At 36.4% G+C, this 19,750-nt stretch overlaps 2 protein-coding genes across 11 annotated transcripts in view; one reads left to right on the top strand and one right to left on the bottom strand.

The window, feature by feature from the left end:
* Positions 1-5,850, top strand: part of LOC139763863 (uncharacterized) — a 240,410-nt gene extending 234,560 nt beyond the window's left edge. For all 8 annotated transcript variants that reach the window (XR_011716282.1, XR_011716277.1, XR_011716279.1 and 5 more), the window contains one exon: positions 2,889-5,850. The gene's annotated coding sequence lies outside the window, so the exon portion shown is untranslated. The remainder of the gene's footprint in view (positions 1-2,888) is intronic.
* A 1,650-nt stretch (positions 5,851-7,500) lies between these two features.
* The window catches only part of LOC139763864 (ES1 protein homolog, mitochondrial-like), a 42,267-nt gene continuing 30,017 nt past the window's right edge, over positions 7,501-19,750 (bottom strand). For all 3 annotated transcript variants that reach the window (XM_071690215.1, XM_071690213.1, XM_071690214.1), the window contains exons 3-6: positions 16,906-17,051; positions 14,351-14,520; positions 13,117-13,193; positions 7,501-8,359 (exon numbers count right to left, since the gene is read on the bottom strand). In XM_071690215.1, coding sequence (XP_071546316.1) covers positions 8,228-8,359; positions 13,117-13,193; positions 14,351-14,520; positions 16,906-17,051 — 525 coding nt within the window. In that variant the 3' untranslated portion in view covers positions 7,501-8,227. The remainder of the gene's footprint in view (positions 8,360-13,116; positions 13,194-14,350; positions 14,521-16,905; positions 17,052-19,750) is intronic.

Raw genomic sequence — 19,750 nt, 5'->3', positions numbered from 1 at the left:
ATATACATACCTACACAGCTTTCCATGGTTTACCCCAGACGCTTCACATGCCTTGATTCAATCCACTGACAGCACGTCAACCCCTGTATACCACATCGCTCCAATTCACTCTATTCCTTGCCCTCCTTTCACCCTCCTGCATGTTCAGGCCCCGATCACACAAAATCTTTTTCACTCCATCTTTCCACCTCCAATTTGGTCTCCCTCTTCTCCTCGTTCCCTCCACCTCCGACACATATATCCTCTTGGTCAATCTTTCCTCACTCATTCTCTCCATGTGCCCAAACCATTTCAAAACACCCTCTTCTGCTCTCTCAACCACGCTCTTTTTATTTCCACACATCTCTCTTACCCTTACGTTACTTACTCGATCAAACCACCTCACACCACACATTGTCCTCAAACATCTCATTTCCAGCACATCCATCCTCCTGCGCACAACTCTATCCATATCCCACGCCTCGCAACCATAGGGTGGTTAAGCAATTCATTTAACTTTACACAATTTGATATCAGAACTGAATTTATGAAGTACAAATAATTTCAAATCTCATGTAAATAAATATTTTTGCAAATGTTCATAGGCCGTTACTGCATTTGGAGGTTATTAAGAGACAGATACAGAATGCAAAATTCATCCATAAAATAAAAGTCTGTACATACTGTAAAAATATGAGCTGTATTGTACTTTGTCATGGATATTTAACAGTGAACAAAAATTAGTAGCTGTTTCATGACTTTTCATTATGGATATATACATTTTCTGTCCTTATAAATATAATAACGAAGAATAAGTAAAATCATGTATTGTTTAAAGTAATAGGTTAATGGTTGACATAACTATGGCTCTCCATAATTATCAATGACACTGATGAACAGCAAAATCTACTTTTATATTCTGCAATGTAGAGAAAACGTGTGTATTTAAACAGTAATTTGCAATATAATTAAGGGCTGAATCGTGGGAAATTAAACATGTAGTGGTAAGCCCCAAGACATGCCTATAAATACAAATAATTATTGTCAAGTTATATCTTGCTGAAAATCATACTTTGGGCTAGCTTCCACCTTCCAGGCAAAAAGAGCTAGCTTAGTCTGGGGCTCCGGAATAAGAGTATCAGCATTTTAAAGTACATATCCTGACAAATTATATTGTCAGCCCTAATTGGCTTCATATTCGAACCCAGGTCTCACCTAATAACTGCAAAGCATAACTTCCATTTCTCATTTTCAAAAAAGTTGTTTCACCTAAATGGATGCATTTTAGCAAAATTAGTAATATGTAGATTACTAGTCATTTAAACCTAGTATACCACAGATATCAAAACATTGGCACAAAGCATAAGCATTTAAATCTTTGTGTATTACAACCATTTGAAGTCATTGTGAACTCAAGTGACCCAGGGCATCATCCTTCCGATCTGCTTGGAAACAGTCTTGCTGTAATATTTTATTTGTAATCACTCCGTATGGCTTCCTGATGTGTCCAAATACAATAGTTGCTATTATAATCATCTTAATACAAAGAGATTTCCTTCATCTACACTGCATAGCAGAGCAGAAGTGGAAAGCATCCTTACATTGTTTTTTCTCTGGGTAACTGAGCCTTATGGATATTTCTTTGGGTTAGAGTTGCATATGACATAAACCATCTATATATACTTCAATACAGAGGTAATTTCAAGTGTGGATAGGAAATTCAAAATGCACAGCATATATACCTTAAGTCTAAAGCTGTTTATAGAACTGAAACATTCATGTATTAAGGAAGCAATATATATGCAATGCATCTAGTTCTGCATTATAGATTCAGTCTGTTTTACACACTATCCAAATGATTTTGAGATAAAATTTCTAAATGAATAAACTATTGTTTAAAAATTTGTTGATTTAGAGTATTCATCAGGGAAATAAGTTGTAACACTATATGGTTATACAGTGTGATTTAGTCTAAAAATGCTTAACTCTTCAAGCAAAATTCCTTCAAAATAAAAATTTACTTCAAAACAGTTGCAAGTAAAAACAATGAACTTCTTAGAGGATAGACATTTAACACTTATATAAGTCCCTGCCCAGAAATTCACCTTTAAAATACACACTCTCAAAAACGTCCAATGATTAACGCACATATATTGTGACGTCCAGAATTAAATGCTATATTGAGATGTTCAAGATTAGAGACTAAGATAAAGAACTCTAGTGTTGTCCAGCATTAAGAAAAAACAATAAAATTAGCACTTCACCCTATACTCAAAAATCAAGATGAACTTTCCTCTCTTTCTCTAAACCTATTGAGGCAGACCACATTATACTATTCATATTATTGACCATTAACTTCATGCATTATTTATTGTAGGAAACATTACTAATAACTCCTATATTTATTTTAGTTTATACCAAAATGAGTATTAATCTTTTACAGGTATATAGTTAGCAGTGCTTAATTTTGATTAAAAAATACTTCTCACCAAAAGAAATATTCTTGCTACACAGTTATCTGCCACTCTTGCCCTATGCATTCATCCTATAGATCTATATTTGTAAACTGACTGGATAAGTTAAAACCTAACTTGCTGTGTATGAAAGTCAAGACTGTAGCATGGAAGAGGGATATATAAATGTATCTAGCTTAATGGAGAAATGTACACTAGTGATGGTTATGGTATATAGTGGCTTATAGAGACCAGGTTTTCTTATGGCTTGTCATCAACTCTTGTGCACCAAACTGTCTTCCTTCCTTGCTTTTTAATGCTTCATCATACATAAAATCACTTGTTTAGTATTCCCAGTAAACTTGAGAAAAATTTTTACAATTCAGGCAGGCCATGATACTTGTTCAATCATATGCACTTGCTCTAAATTGATGAAATTTTTCCTTTGGTTTTCAGGAATAGTTCAAGTTGCTAATAAAACCTATAAAGATACGTTGGATTTGAGTTGTCAACAAGCATCACACATTTGGCAGGTTTGGTTACAGAAGTTATTAACTATTCCAACAGGTGGAGAGAAATTTAAACTGATCTAAGTAATAAAGAAAAAAAAAGGTACTTTGGATATATGTTTTCTTCTCAGCAGTATTGTTTACACCTTGCACAAGGGAAGAGATGGCATACAGTAAAAAATCAAACACTTTTGTGAGTTAATAGCTTCTTGAACCTAGCCTATCATTTCACATTAGTTGTACTCACAGTGTGTGTAGGCTCGCTCACAAAGCCTCAGCTACTAGTTATGTGTATAATGTACAGTATCATTATAACATCTTCACATAATTGGATTACATAAATATAAATATGAATATAAATATATATATATGCACACTTTGTCCCTCTTTCATTTGCTGTCTAACAGTAAAGGATGCACAAGTTATGTACTATTACTGCACAGAGTTTCTTGTAAATAAAGTGTTATAAATTTTACAATTTATACAGTAAATTGCAGTTTCAGATGTTTTGTAGTTGTTCAGTATGTGCAATTTTTGTATAGTTTTACTACATGTAATGTGCCATGAAATATTGTATATATTTCACAAGATTGTCAACTTTGTCCACAGAATACTAAAATTCATGAATGACATTATAAAGTATCAGATGGACACATCAAATTTTTCTCTCATATCTGTGTATACTCCGACTTATTTGGCACGGATGTTTGTGCTGTTTTATGGAGATCATATATGATCTCTTTTAATCTTCAGTGTGAAGTTTTGCACATATGTACATAAAGCAGTTAGCCCAGTGAAGTGCTTCAAAATTACTGGAACCTTTTGTAAACAACTGTAAATTCATTATTTTTTAGAAACGAGGCATAGTGTGATTATCTTGTGACAACCTTTCACGAGACTGTATGCCACAGAAAATGTATTGATATGTATTAAACATTCATTTTTAAATGAATAGTAGTACATAATACAAGTTCATAATCTTTAGGAACTACAGAACACTTATGGAGAAATTTTTGTTACACACCATTGTCAGATGGTTACCAAACTGAAGTTTTTCTCAGATTTGCATGTCACAAACTCCCTTAATTGAATTAAGGGTGAATATTATGTATGGTACTGCAAGTTTATGATAATTTGCAAGAGTTGATGGTGCTATTTATTTGAAGATTAGTATAGGTGTATTGGAACAGCAGGGCCTCTTGAAAAATAGTAGAATTGCATATAATGATAGCAGAGAGAGATGGGAAACCTGTTCTGTAGATAAAATGAATATTCCTATCCATAGTTATATCCTAAGTCCTTCAACATGCTTTATACAAATGCTATATAAATGAAATTAGAGTATCCTTTTATGACTTGCTAGTCAGTATACTAAACAACTCTTGGGCAGTGACTTTGGCAATGCTGAGGTGTATAGTGTCTTGTAATTCAAAAAATAAATAAAGCAAACTACCTTTACTGCATGAATCTTAATGCAGTAAGTTCATATTTCAGTACAATCATTGGTTATCAAATTTTCTTTGTTAAATAAAGGAAGTGATAACCATAACTGATATTTTTTTTATATTGTTGAATGTAAAAAGGGTAAAAGAATCATATTCACTTCATTCTTGTTGTGTGGAGGTTTCTGCACAGCATTCATCATTGGGCCTAATTAAAAAAAAAAATTCTCTGATACATGCCCTCAAAAAATATTATTTATGTACCATGACATGATGCAGGATACTTTAGGGTTCCCCTGGTTGTTGCATACATAGCTATAACCTTTTAGGATTGACATGAAAAACATGGTTGATTAAACAGATATACATACATTTTTGACTGGCTGTATATGCACTGGGTACTTCATTAAATAAAACCTCAAACCAATATCAGTCCTTGAAGTGATAATTACAGATTTAATTCAAATTTTCAATTACCTGGTTAAAATGTGTCATTCATATAAACAGTAATACTCTTGAATAAAATGGCACTTGGAATTGTACATGTTCATGAAATTCACGTAATTTCATTACAAGAACTTTTCTGTGTCTAGGCTTTCAGCAATTCATAAAATCTTACTGAAGGCATTTGTTTAGTTCTCCTCTAATTTGAATGTGAGAAAGAATCATTTTCCCCAGCATTTTTGTGGTTATCTATAATTTGAATGCGAGAAAGTAATTTTTTCCTGCAATCTTTGTGGTTATCTATCTTAAAAGAATAATAAAAAGATGTGTATGCATATATAAACATGGAAATGTGCGTACACATCTGGAAACTATTTACACATTGAAAACTTTGAAGTTAATTTTTCTTTTTTTTCCCTCTAAGAAACATGCAGATAAAAAATAATTCTTACTTTAGAGCTGTATATATCATTCAAATCAATGATGTATCCAAACTTTCTCGACAATCTGATTCACTCTATGACTATGTAAAGGCACTGTCATTTCTGAATAATTAGAAAATTTGACAAAACTATATGATATTCATTTCAGTAATCTCCAATGCAATAAAAATTCTTACATGTTAATTAGAGGAGTTCTAAAAGCTAAATATGTACATTTTATACCAAAGAAATATGATTATACATCTGTAAATTATACACATGAAATAAACCATCAGAAAGGAATATTACAGTAACTCAAGATACTTCTACATCAAAAATACATTGTATTCAGTAATGTAAACTAAAACATGGTCAGGAGGAGGAAGGTAAATAGTTGAAATTGTATACATATTATTGTTTAACATAAGCTACTGTGGAATTGCATTCATGTCAAAGATATTTGGAAATGGTTTATGTATGATTGAAAGCTTATTTATTTGGGAGGGCTAATCTTGACCTATATCCTGTATAGACTTTGTACCTTGGCCCAAGTTCATAATTATTCCAAAGTAATTAATAATAATAAAAACAATAATGCAGTCATCATAGTTTTCCTAATCAAATTACTCATACTTTCTTCCCATTAAACATTGAAAGCAATGTGAAATGAGGTTCCACAGTCTATGAGAGCTTGTTCGTGACATTTCAAGTGGTATGCAATTGAGCCAAAAAGTTCATGTGTTATTTGAATTAATGGAAAATTTTAAAAATTACCTATTTGTGAATATGGGATAAGAACTTTACATGTACATCCCCATCACTAGATCCTAATTTTCATCAAACAGGCTTTTGAACTTCCCAAAACTGCACTCATTTATAAATCCTTTGTTTGGCTTAATCCACACGTCCATCACTCCATTTCTAAAGATATATTTTCTCATTCATTTCCGGATTCATCCCTTCCTCTAGGCCATCTTCCTGTTAAAATCTCTAGTTGTAACATCCTTCCTTACTTGAAGAACTAGTCAGGATTAGCATCATAATCTCTGCAGATTTTGAAGGTAGTTAATCTCCCCTTATCCTTCCCTATAGCATGTGTAATTTGAGGGATTTTCTCTTTACAATACTCCCTCTTTTCTTGCATCATTCTTGATGCAAACCACTGCATCTCTATTAAGTCTATGTGTTTCCTCAAGTAGCTAAAACTCAACATTTGATTTGTGCTTACCTTAGGTCAAACACTTGTGGCATACCCAGCCTATTCCCACCTACTGTTGTCCCATAGTTTCATTTCAAATTATTTCACCGAGACAGTACTTGATCTTGTTAAACAGAATGAAGTGTGTACTCATTGTTTAAAACTTGGTACACTCTGGTGCACAAGGCCCCCAGCAAGGTTTGCATGCCAGCTGCAAGTTGTTCTCACCACCGGTTGTTCAATACAACTAGTGGTCCTCCTTATCTACATGAGCATCTATTTTGTCCCAGGTCAAATTTCTGCAGTTATTTATCAAAACTGAAATAAGTTCTAAATACACAATTAGTGATAAGGAATGCAAAGCCACAAACGCCAAGAGGAAGAGTGTTAGTTTGTAAGCAGAACAATGTTTCATAATACTCTGAAGGCAAAGCAGCCCCAAAAATCTATAAATTTATTTCTCCTTAGGGAAAAGCTATCTAATACTTACAGGTAGTCAAGTAATATCTTTCTAAAGTGTTGCCACCTACTGCTGGGATGTGGCAACATTATGGTTTACTTCTGTACAATAACCAATTACTGAAACTCTAGTCATCTACAGAAATGGCAGGGTTAATTTCCCAAATTTTCTCATTATTTACATCTTTTTTTGTTTGCTTTTTCTTTAAAGTGTGGTTGTTTTGAGTGAAAATGTCATCCATTCTACCTTGAACTCATTTTCTCCTCTACAGTCTTTCTGCCCATGAAATTTCAGTCATCTTTGTGTAGATTTTTTCTTTTTCTTTTATACTATTCGCCATTTCCCACATTAGCGAGGTAGTGTCAAGAACAGAGGACTGGGCCTTTGAGGGAATATCCTCACCTGGCCCCCTTCTCTGTTTCCTCTTTTTGAAAATTAAAAAAAATGAGAGGGGAGGATTTCCAGCCCCCCGCTCCCTTCCCTTTTAGTCGCCTTCTACGACACGCAGGGAACACGTGGGAAGTATTCTTTCTCCCCACTTTGTGTAGATATCTTAGAAAATATTAAAATGATCATGTTAAATCAAACCATCATTCACTATCAATACTTTATCATCACAGCTTTTGTATCACTCTCTGTACAGAGAATTTATAACATATGCAGATCAACATGAAAACAAAATTTTTTCACTTGGATACATTCAATGCAGATAAAAACAGTAAAACATCTGAAGTTCATTTATGAACATTTAACTGCATTAGAAAAAATTCCGAATAACTTGCCATGAGAAGGGTAAGTGAATACATTTGCAAATTACTGGGCTCTACATTATAGACATTTGTTCCAAAACATCATTCACTTGTGTAGCAAAGGGCATAATTTCATACTACAGGTAAAAACATTTCAATACTTTCTAATACCAAATTAGACATTACGGAAATTACTACTATATCTACTAATATTGAATACAGAAGGAGCTATTTGTCTGCTTTCTTAGTAATATTTATATATTTCTACTTAGCTGTAATGTTTATGTAGGCTATCTCGTCAATTTTCATTATCTATACTTCCCCTTTCTAACTTCTTAGCCAATCATTCTAGATGTACACATACATATTGCATTTACAAGCTGTTTTCACTTATCTCAATCAGGGCTGGGCTTCTCTAGACTAAAGTACCCAGTGAGTTTACATCTTGAGAATGATCAACCAAGAAATGTAAGGCAAGAAATAAAAATGCTGCATACATTAGCGATTTGTCTAACAAGATATGTAACCATCTGTGGTTCTGTTTTCCTTTAGTAGTACTCTAAGTTCAGTTCTAAATCATACCAAGAAGAGTGCTAATGGCCTTAGCAACACCATCGTGAATCTCGTGAAACTTACCCTCATACATGAAAGCTGGGGAAGTTACGACCTTATTAGCCTCATCAACTACTACTTCATCAACAGCCTGTGTAAGAAATAATAATTATGACTCATTAAATGGCTTTCCACACCTCAGAAAACTACCAAAAACCTCTAATTCTAGTTCTGTGTTTGGTGTACATTATGAATAAAGAAAAAAATAGTGACAGAAATAATGCACGGACATGAGTCACAGAGGTCAAGAATCCAGGCTGTGGGAATGATTATTTGAAAGAAGCATGAGGTATGGCTACATGGAATGAAGAAAGTATTAAAGGGGGTATACAAAAGATTTGGTATGGCAGGTAATATAAAGGGAATGAATTGTTGAGTGGTAGAGTGAGAGAAATGTAATACCTTGAAATTGTTTGGGAATGTGGAAAGAATGCAAGACAGTGTACAAGGAGAGTGTATAATAGTTTGGTAAAAGAGGTCGGTGTCAGAGGAAGAACACCTGTGACATTGGGAATAGAGAGAAAGATTAATGGAAGGAGATAAATGAGGTAAGAATGTGTGGATGGGTGTATGAGAGGAAGGTGTGTAAGGACAGGGACAAGTGAAGACTCTTCTACAATGACCACCCCCTTGATGGGAGTTTCAGGAGAAAATGGGCATCAGAGATGTAGATTGATAGACAACACAAGTGGTCCTCAATAAACAGTGGTCAACAGTATGGAATTCTTTTCCACCAATCATGAACAAGAGTAATAACAACTGTCTTTATGTACAATCATGATTAAGTTCACGAATGATCTTGCAACTTGTGATCAAATTATTCCACTGTTCAAAGGCATGGAAAATCCAAGGATCTTATATGATAACTGCTCTACATTATAAATAGAATAAATAAGATATTCATTAGACATCACATTTCTCAAAATATAAGATACCACAATAACTATGCTCCTAATATGTTCATATGTGATGGAAAAACATATATAAAGGGCTCAGTGACCTACAAAATTCCAACACATCAAGATCCAATAATCGTAGGTAGATCACCTTACAATAGTCTTTAAGGACTGGTAACATGATACATATATATATATATATATTTTCTTTTTATTTTATTTTGCTTTGTCACTGTCTCCCGCGTTAGTGAGGTAGCGCAAGGAAACAGACGAAAGAATGGCCCAACCCGCCAACATACACATGCATATACATACACGTCCACACACGCAAATATACATACCTATAAATCTCAATGTACACATATATATACACACACAGACATATACATATATACACATGTACATAATTCATACTGTCTGCCTTTATTTGTTCCCATCGCCACCCCGCCACACATGGAATAACAACCCCCTCCCCCCTCATGTGTGCGAGGTAGCGCTAGGAAAAGACACCAAAGGCCCCATTCGTTCACACTCAGTCTCTAGCTGTCATGTAATACTGCACCGAAACCACAGCTCCCTTTCCACATCCAGGCCCCACAGAACTTTCCATGGTTTACCCCAGACGCTTCACATGCCTGGTTCAATCCATTGACAGTACGTCGACCCCGGTATACCACATCGCTCCACTTCACTCTATTCCTTGCCCTCCTTTCACCCTCCTGCATGTTCAGGCCCCGATCACACAAAATCTTTTTCACTCCATCTTCCCACCTTCCCGAGGTAGCGCAAGGAAACAGACGAAAGAAATGGCCCAACCCCCCCCCCATACACATGTATATACATACGTCCACACACGCAAATATACATACCTACACAGCTTTCCATGGCTTACCCCAGACGCTTCACATGCCTTGATTCAATCCACTGACAGCATGTCAACCCCGGTATACCACATCGCTCCAATTCACTCTATTCCTTGCCCTCCTTTCACCCTCCTGCATGTTCAGGCCCCAATCACACAAAATCTTTTTCACTCCATCTTTCCACCTCCAATTTGGTCTCCCTCTTCTCCTAGTTCCCTCCACCTCCGACACATATATCCTCTTGGTCAATCTTTCCTCACTCATCCTCTCCATGTGCCCAAACCACTTCAAAACACCCTCTTCTGCTCTCTCAACCACGCTCTTTTTATTTCCACACATCTCTCTTACCCTTACGTTACTCACTCGATCAAACCACCTCACACCACACATTGTCCTCAAACATCTCATTTCCAGCACATCCATCCTCTTACGCACAACTCTATCCATAGCCCACGCCTCGCAACCATACAACATTGTTGGAACCATTATTCCTTTAAACATACCCATTTTTGCTTTCCGAGATAATGTTCTCGACTTCCACACATTCTTCAAGGCCCCCAGAATTTTCGCCCCCTCCCCCACCCTATGATCCACTTCCGCTTCCATGGTTCCATCCGCTGCCAGATCCACTCCCAGATATCTAAAACACTTCACTTCCTCCAGTTTTTCTCCATTCAAACTCACCTCCCAATTGACTTGACCCTCAACCCTACTGTACCTAATAACCTTGCTCTTATTCACATTTACTCTTAACTTTCTTCTTCCACACACTTTACCAAACTCAGTCACCAGCTTCTGCAGTTTCTCACATGAACCAGCCACCAGCGCTGTATCATCAGCGAACAACAACTGACTCACTTCCCAAGCTCTCTCATCCCCAACAGACTTCATACTTGCCCCTCTTTCCAAAACTCTTGCATTTACCTCCCTAACAACCCCATCCATAAACAAATTAAACAACCATGGAGACATCACACACCCCTGCCGCAAACCTACATTCACTGAGAACCAATCACTTTCCTCTCTTCCTACACGTACACATGCCTTACATCCTCGATAAAAACTTTTCACTGCTTCTAACAACTTTCCTCCCACACCATATATTCTTAATACCTTCCACAGAGCATCTCTATCAACTCTATCATATGCCTTCTCCAGATCCATAAATGCTACATACAAATCCATTTGCTTTTCTAAGTATTTCTCACATACATTCTTCAAAGCAAACACCTGATCCACACATCCTCTACCACTTCTGAAACCACACTGCTCTTCCCCAATCTGATGCTCTGTACATGCCTTCACCCTCTCAATCAATACCCTCCCATATAATTTACCAGGAATACTCAACAAACTTATACCTCTGTAATTTGAGCACTCACTCTTATCCCCTTTGCCTTTGTACAATGGCACTATATATATATATATATATATATATATATATATATATATATATATATATATATATATATATTACAACTCTTAAACATGTGAAGGATACCTTTGAAGTATAGTGATAAAGCCATTTTCCTGTATGAACTGGCATCTAACTTAAAGCAATAGGCGTTGGCTACTCCTACAATTGTAAAACTATAACTATCCTTATATCACATAACTAACTAAACAGCATATCACTATGAGATAATTTGAGACTCTCATTATTACAATACTATAACAAAAATACATCTATAAAACACCTACGGTCCATACATACAGTTTTTTACCCCCTAATGAATGTGACCTTGACCCTTGTTCCTGACTTTCAAAACTCATCAGATATAAAACTTTGTGTCCAGTATCTTTGTTATAAATTTGTTCAATTGTCCTTCTGGAGGTGCCCCATAGCAATTATCTAGGTGTTTCTGGTCAATGTGCCTCATATAGATCTGGATTATGTGACAGCATCAATGCATCTTTTATAACAATCTGCATCTCCCCCACTAGGATAGGATGGCCACAACAGAAAAGTCTCCAAGCTATTCCAATCATACATACCTCCCTGGCATGCTCCAACCCCTAGTTTATGTCCCCAGTGTATCCTCTCACTCTCTCTTTCCACAATGTTGGCTCTCTTTCCCCTCCTTGGCATGCTCCAACTCCTTCACGCCTTACTAGATCTCCTCCTCAGCAGATTCCCTCACTTTCCCCTTCCAAGATGTTAACTCTCTTCCCCATACTCCATTCCTTGTACCTTGCTCCCATATACTTTCTTTACCAAGCTATTACTATTCATCCTATCCTAATAATCAAAACATTTCCATGTATTATGCTTTACCCCATTCAGTCACCATATCCTATTACTTTCCCTCTTTTTTTAACTTTTTTGTTTGTGGACAGAATGTCAGCAGTCCACGGGTGGGTGAGGCAGAAAGAAAAGATGTCAACCTGGGTCAGGTAGCTTTGTTGTTATCACAACATAAAATTTTTTTTCATATATATTCACCATTTCCCACGTTAGTGAGGAAGTGTTAAGAACATAGGAGGGAACATTGGAGGGAATATCCTCACTTAGCTCCTTCTCTGTTCCCTATTTTGGAAAATTAAAAAACGAAAGGGGAGGATTTCCAGCCCCCTATTCCCTCCCCTTTCAGCTGCCTTCTACGACGCACAGGGAATACATGGGAAGTATTCTTTCTTCCCTATCCCCAGGGGCAAAACTTAAGTTTTATGAACAAATAAAAATAACCACACTAAAGATGCTGATCCTCTACAGACAGAATAAACATATTTAAATTTCAATGAAATATACACATATTTGCTGTTTCACAAGAAAAGTGTTCTGCTGACTCTAAAAGTGCTCAGAAGTAGTCAAAATATGTCAAGCATTAACGACCAAGAAATCATGCAAGTCTCAGTTCAAATTTAAAAATACTTTGCTTTATAACAAATTCACTTTGCCTACTTCAGATTTTCCATCTCTATATAATTCTCTGTCATAATTACCTTTATAAACTTTGTCATTATCTATCAAATTCATGTTTGCCCAATGACCTACAGTATTCTATACATCAATATAATACACAATTATAATAACTCTCCCAACATTTATTAAGTATATTTCATATAAACAGATCAACTGAAAGACATACCTTTTCAACTGTGTTTGCTCCTAGGGCCTTTGCAGCTTCAATAGATCCAGCATATGGCCACTTTCCAGATCCATCATCTGTTGGAAACATTTCATACAAATCTATACAAATCCACTCTACTAACAAGTGATGAGTCGCTTCTTAACATACAATGTAAGACAGCCTATGTCTTCAATAAAACAGAACTAGAATGCCTGAATGTATGAGGTAAATAAGTAAATAAGTGAAATGGTAAAGTGCTGAGGTTACAAAATATACTGAAAATTCTAAAAGACAAATCTAATTTGAAGGGAGGGCTGGACAAGTAATTTACAAAGGATCTGCTCAGTAGTAGCTTAAAAAAACACCATTTCTAATCTCAAAATGAGGTGTATCCATGAAGATTCATTGTCTTTGACCATCATATGACAAATGACACTAGCAGACTCTCAATCAAAGGACTGAAAGATCATTCAAGAACCCACAAAGGCCTGTGGTGCCAAAGGGCAGAGGGAAGTGGTACCAAGTCATCCTCCTTATTATTTCTTGACTTCCCTTTAGTAAGTAAGGTCAAAAACAAAGTGATGGTTAATAGCAAATCTCTCAAGAATCTGCACCTGGATCAATACTGTTTGTGCTTTCCAGTAATGATTTACCAGAGTCCTGTGAAAACCAGAAATCTTTTCCTTTGCACCAATAATAGGATTTTCAAAAACATCCAAACAGACAGATGATGTTTCTGTTCTTAAAATACACAATGTATGAAAAACTTATCTGAAAAGCAACTAAAACTTCATCCAGAAATGTGTAAGCCATGGAAATTGTGAACTAGTTAGTGGTCAGATCCAAAAACAGGCAGCAAAAAAATGAAGACTAAATCGGGGAAGGTGAGGTTTGGTGATACCTCACCCCTATACCAAATTTCACAGGTTTCATTCAAGGTTGCTTTCCTGTAAATGAGCATCTGTTAATCTTACATGTTTTATGGTGGTCAAAAGGTGGAATTTTCATTAATATACCTCATTTTGGGGTGTAACGAAGTCCTTTCAATCCCCTGCCATGCAAATACTCTTTCAGATGCTCAGAGGTGGTCTGTCCAAAGGTGAGATATATGTTCTTTCATTAAAAGATGGAAAAAGATCAACACAGACTAAGCAATTCAACAAAGGTGATACCTATATAGTACTTAACATCAACAGGAAAAGAAAAAAAGCAGTTTAACAGTGGATGAAAACAGCATTTCATTAGGACTCACCTGCTTTCCCAAGGGTAATTGTGACACCACTGCCACCTAAAACTTTAGCAGCCAACATAGGGGCAATACAGCAAAAGCCAATGGGTTTCTTTGAACCATGAAATTCCTTAATTACTCGTTCTACTTCACTGTTAACTGTCATGTCTGCACCTTTCACTGCAAAGTCTGACCTGCAACATCATACAGAGATCAATCAATAAATCAAAATGACAAGTGATACGACTTGGTTATCATGCAAGAAATGAAAACAATGAATAAAGATTTGATTGATGTGGCACCCTCCTCCAAATGTGGCACAAATGCAGAATGATAAAGGAAAACACATGGCATGGAAGGTACACAAGTGTTTTGATTACCAAATAATAAAGCTAACATCACAAATGGGATATAATTACGAAATAGTCAAAAAGCATATACGTGATAAATGATACGGAAAATGAGAAATGTTTACAATATATGGCTTTGGGTAAGATGTGCTATACTGTAGGTCCTGCATGACACTAGGTATGGGCACCCTGCAGCAAAGTGTGGGTTGGCACAACTGATGAGGATAAAATGAATGCAGATACAATTATTTGTATCTTCTTTTCTATCAAAACCACTTATAAGATCATATGGTTTTAAGATAATGTTTCGGTATCAGCTTAGAGATCCATTGTTAATACTGATGACTGCAGATATAGCTTACTTCAACACAAACTTTTTTAGTATAGAAGCTAATTCGTTTTATAATGAAAAAAGGAAAAATGAATTCAACTATAAGAGACACACATGAAACAACTTAGCCAGAGAGGATTTGAGAGTTTTTACCAAAAGCTAAATTACAAGTTTTATTATGTTCCCAAGAGGTTATAAACCTTTAGAAGATATAAAGTTCTCTTAATTTATGACACTTACTCATTATGTGTCTTGTGCACACTCAACAAAGATGCACAAATAATGTCATCACACTTCTTGACCTATAGTCCCACCCAGTGGGACTGTGGGAGTCTCATAAATCTTTACCAAATATTACTTATAAGATATGAAAGTATTCATACCAATCAAAGAAGAAACATCATTATTTTGCCCTAGTACTCTCATCGAGCAATATCCTAATAGAGGGATAATTCTAAATTCCAAAATAATCAAAGTAAATTGAGAAAAATCTTTCTGATGATTAAATGAAAGACCTTGAGAAAACTCCCTGTAAAGAAATGATAGATCATCAAATAAGAATAATAAAAAATTTAAGAAACAAGTGATACACATTTCAACTTACTCTGGGTGAAATAACATGTGGTGGGGGTTTGCTCCCATCACAAGTGTTCATCATAAATGATCGTTACCAATGCAATTCTATTATTTTTTCCCTTAAGCAAACTGAGCAGTTTATCATTTGTTTCTTGATTGTCTTACTACTTTTATATGATGTTATCTCACTTCACAGGGGAGAAATAATTTTCCATTTTAGTATTTTGTTCATTAAGATGACCTCAGCATTTAGGAGAACGATCTGATGAAAGCAGAAGGGTGAAATAATTGGATGTCATTGGCTATGGACGTTTTCTTATATAAAACATTGTGTTACTATCTCATCTGAACACAAATTAGACAATTTGAACAGTATAGCGTGCTATATTAATATATCTGATGAAAGGTACGATCATATGCACAATGATAAAGCACAAACCCCCTAAAGACAATCAAACATTATAGGTCTATTGTTTAAATCATCACTGGCAAGGAAGAGAAAGAGGCACTGTCTCCTTTTGATATCACTGAGAAAGAGGCACTGTCTCCTTCTGATATCACTGTTTACATGTTAGTTTTCATAACATGGTCAAGATATCCAAAATATTTTCTTCTGAGTAGGTAAACATACATTATTAAGCTTTGTCATGAACAGAACAAAGCTACCCAACTTGCTTGATGCTTAATGATGACTTTTGATAGATATGTGTTTGACCTATGGAAGGGAGGAGGGTTCCAGCAGTGTGACATCATAACTACTTGCATGAGCTGATTACAAATTTGTCTCCAATTACCACATTGTTAAAAAAAATTCGGACTGCCCTCTGGACATGTTCTAGTTATGTTCTTGGCACGCATTCATACTTTCACATAACAATTCATGTGATCTATTGCACCTAAGATTACCTGATGGTTAAATACAACACTACATGAAAAGTGAGAAACGTAAAGAGGCAAATAAAAATCTATTAATTCTAATGCTTCCAAAAGACATTAAGAAGAATTAACAAGTGTTTCAAGCTATAAATTTTGTGTTCTGGGACATGGCTGGGGTATCCTACAAATGAATAGTTTATTCTTATCCAAAGAGTACTCACACTTGCAACCCCCAGGGGATAAAACCAAAAAATATAGATGTATGAATACTATTACATGGTAAAGCTGTAATCAAATGGGACCAAAATCCATAGAATGTACATAGAATTATGGGGCAAGAAGAATTTCTTTGGGAGACACGAAAAATACCAAATACAGTAATCCCAGTTTCTTCCTAAGTGGATGATACTACTGGATAAATCAAATACCCAACTTTTTACACTTACAGATTTTTTGCAGCTCCAAATCCACCAGGAAAGAAAACAGCATCAGCAACCCCACTTGTCAGCTCAGTAAGAGGCTTGATATTTCCACGGGAAATACGAGCAGATTCTGCCAGTACATTGCGGGTGTCATGTTCTGATGGTGCCCCCTAAAACACAATAGTATCTTGCATATAGAAGCTATACTTCAATTTTAGCCAATATTCAAATTTTTAGAAAGATGACAATGAATTCTGTGACAGGAAAATTATCATGATTTCTACATTTCACCATAAATTAACAGTAAACATATTTCTCCTTGAAATGCATAAACTGGTGCAAAATAAGAAAAGATGCTTCCAGTCTAGTATTCTGTTCTTTCTGCTTTTCTAGAAAAACTTTTAACTAATGTGTATGAGAGATATATTTCTATACTTGGGCAATGCATTTAACAGAAAAGACAGATGGGTAATGTAAGAGTACACTAGATTGCAGAATCATTAAAGATGACTATCTAAGGTTCCAAAGAACACCAGGGACTTAGTGAAAAATGTTTCTTCCAAGAATAGGCAAGGATCTGCCAATAAAACCAATGGTTAACTTTGTAAGTACGAAAGCTTATGAGTCCCTGTAATTTGTTAAGTTGAATATTTTCATAAGCATGTCAAACTGATACCTTAATGTTTGTCTAAGAACAATGAAAATGGGAAGCTTCAATAAAAGATACAGCCTTTTGTCTGCGAGCCAGGTGACTTGACACTGAGATGTGTTCTACGAGAGTCTTACTCAGTAAAACCTCTCTATACGTGTAAAAGGTGACTTCATCATCATGCCTGGAGGGGAAAGATAATGTCTTTAATGTGCTTTCCACGTCCTCTGAGGAAACCGTTACTAAGAAGTCACCTGAGTACAATGAAATTTCATTTTCCTATGAGACACTTGGGATGAAGTGGTTTTCTTACTGTACCATTGTAAAAAGCTAGTTAGCTATGAGCTATCAAGTCTTCCTTTCCACTTTCAAGCCTTAGTACTCTTGTACATGCGGGAAATGTGGATGTGCAAGTTATGCTTTAATTCATGGCTTCTATCAATCTACAACTCTGATGCCTGCTCCCTCCAGAAACTTACTCAAACTTTAGTGCTGCTTCATAGCCTTTAGTGCCTCACCCTTAACAAGCCCCTGGCAAAGGGCAACTCTAGCAGAGTGTTTTCAGAGACTCCTGCCAAATGTCTTACCAACTACTTTCCTAACATGTCTACCTTATGTTTCAATCTACTATTTCTATCTAATCCTCCTACTAACTACTTTTACCCAATGTTTCTACCTAATGTAAACTCCTGTCTAATGTTCCTACCTTCTACTTATTTTTTTTTTTTTTTTTTTTTTTTTTTTTTTTATACTTTGTCGCTGTCTCCCGCGTTTGCGAGGTAGCGCAAGGAAACAGACGAAAGAAATGGCCCAACCCCCCCCCCCATACACATGTACATACACACGTCCACACACGCAAATATACATACCTACACAGCTTTCCATGGTTTACCCCAGACGCTTCACATGCCTTGATTCAATCCACTGACAGCACGTCAAACCCTGTATACCACATCGCTCCAATTCACTCTATTCCTTGCCCTCCTTTCACCCTCCTGCATGTTCAGGCCCCGATCACACAAAATCTTTTTCACTCCATCTTTCCACCTCCAATTTGGTCTCCCTCTTCTCCTCGTTCCCTCCACCTCCGACACATATATCCTCTTGGTCAATCTTTCCTCACTCATTCTCTCCATGTGCCCAAACCATTTCAAAACACCCTCTTCTGCTCTCTCAACCACGCTCTTTTTATTTCCACACATCTCTCTTACCCTTACGTTACTTACTCGATCAAACCACCTCACACCACACATTGTCCTCAAACATCTCATTTCCAGCACATCCATCCTCCTGCGCACAACTCTATCCATAGCCCACGCCTCGCAACCATACAACATTGTTGGAACCACTATTCCTTCAAACATACCCATTTTTGCTTTCCGAGATAATGTTCTCGACTTCCACACATTTTTCAAGGCTCCCAAAATTTTCGCCCCCTCCCCCACCCTATGATCCACTTCCGCTTCCATGGTTCCATCCGCTGACAGATCCACTCCCAGATATCTAAAACACTTCACTTCCTCCAGTTTTTCTCCATTCAAACTCACCTCCCAATTGACTTGACCCTCAACCCTACTGTACCTAATAACCTTGCTCTTATTCACATTTACTCTTAACTTTCTTCTTCCACACACTTTACCAAACTCAGTCACCAGCTTCTGCAGTTTCTCACATGAATCAGCCACCAGCGCTGTATCATCAGCGAACAACAACTGACTCACTTCCCAAGCTCTCTCATCCCCAACAGACTTCATACTTGCCCCTCTTTCCAAAACTCTTGCATTTACCTCCCTAACAACCCCATCCATAAACAAATTAAACAACCATGGAGACATCACACACCCCTGCCGCAAACCTACATTCACTGAGAACCAATCACTTTCCTCTCTTCCTACACGTACACATGCCTTACATCCTTCTACTTATATCTGTAGCTAAAACCATTTTGCCAAAAGGCAAGGAGAGCACATACCACTCATCGCAGGAAAATCTACCGTTAAAGTATGAGCTGTACGAGTTACACGTTGTCAAGTGATATGCGTGTCAAGAATAACAGCAGTCCACATGTGGGAGAGACAGAAAGAAAAGACAGCTACCTTCATCAAAGGAGTGCTACCTGACAACCACTGAAGTGCTGGCTCACTATGCAGCCATCACCAACACTCCCAATACCCTAGTGGGAAGTACCAGTAACAAACCTCCCTGGTCCATGTCTGCCTA

This window comes from Panulirus ornatus, chromosome 48 (assembly GCF_036320965.1).
Source record: "Panulirus ornatus isolate Po-2019 chromosome 48, ASM3632096v1, whole genome shotgun sequence".
NCBI lineage: Eukaryota > Metazoa > Arthropoda > Malacostraca > Decapoda > Palinuridae > Panulirus > Panulirus ornatus.
Note: the sequence above shows the minus strand (reverse complement) of the source record. Positions and strands in the feature narration are given on the sequence as shown.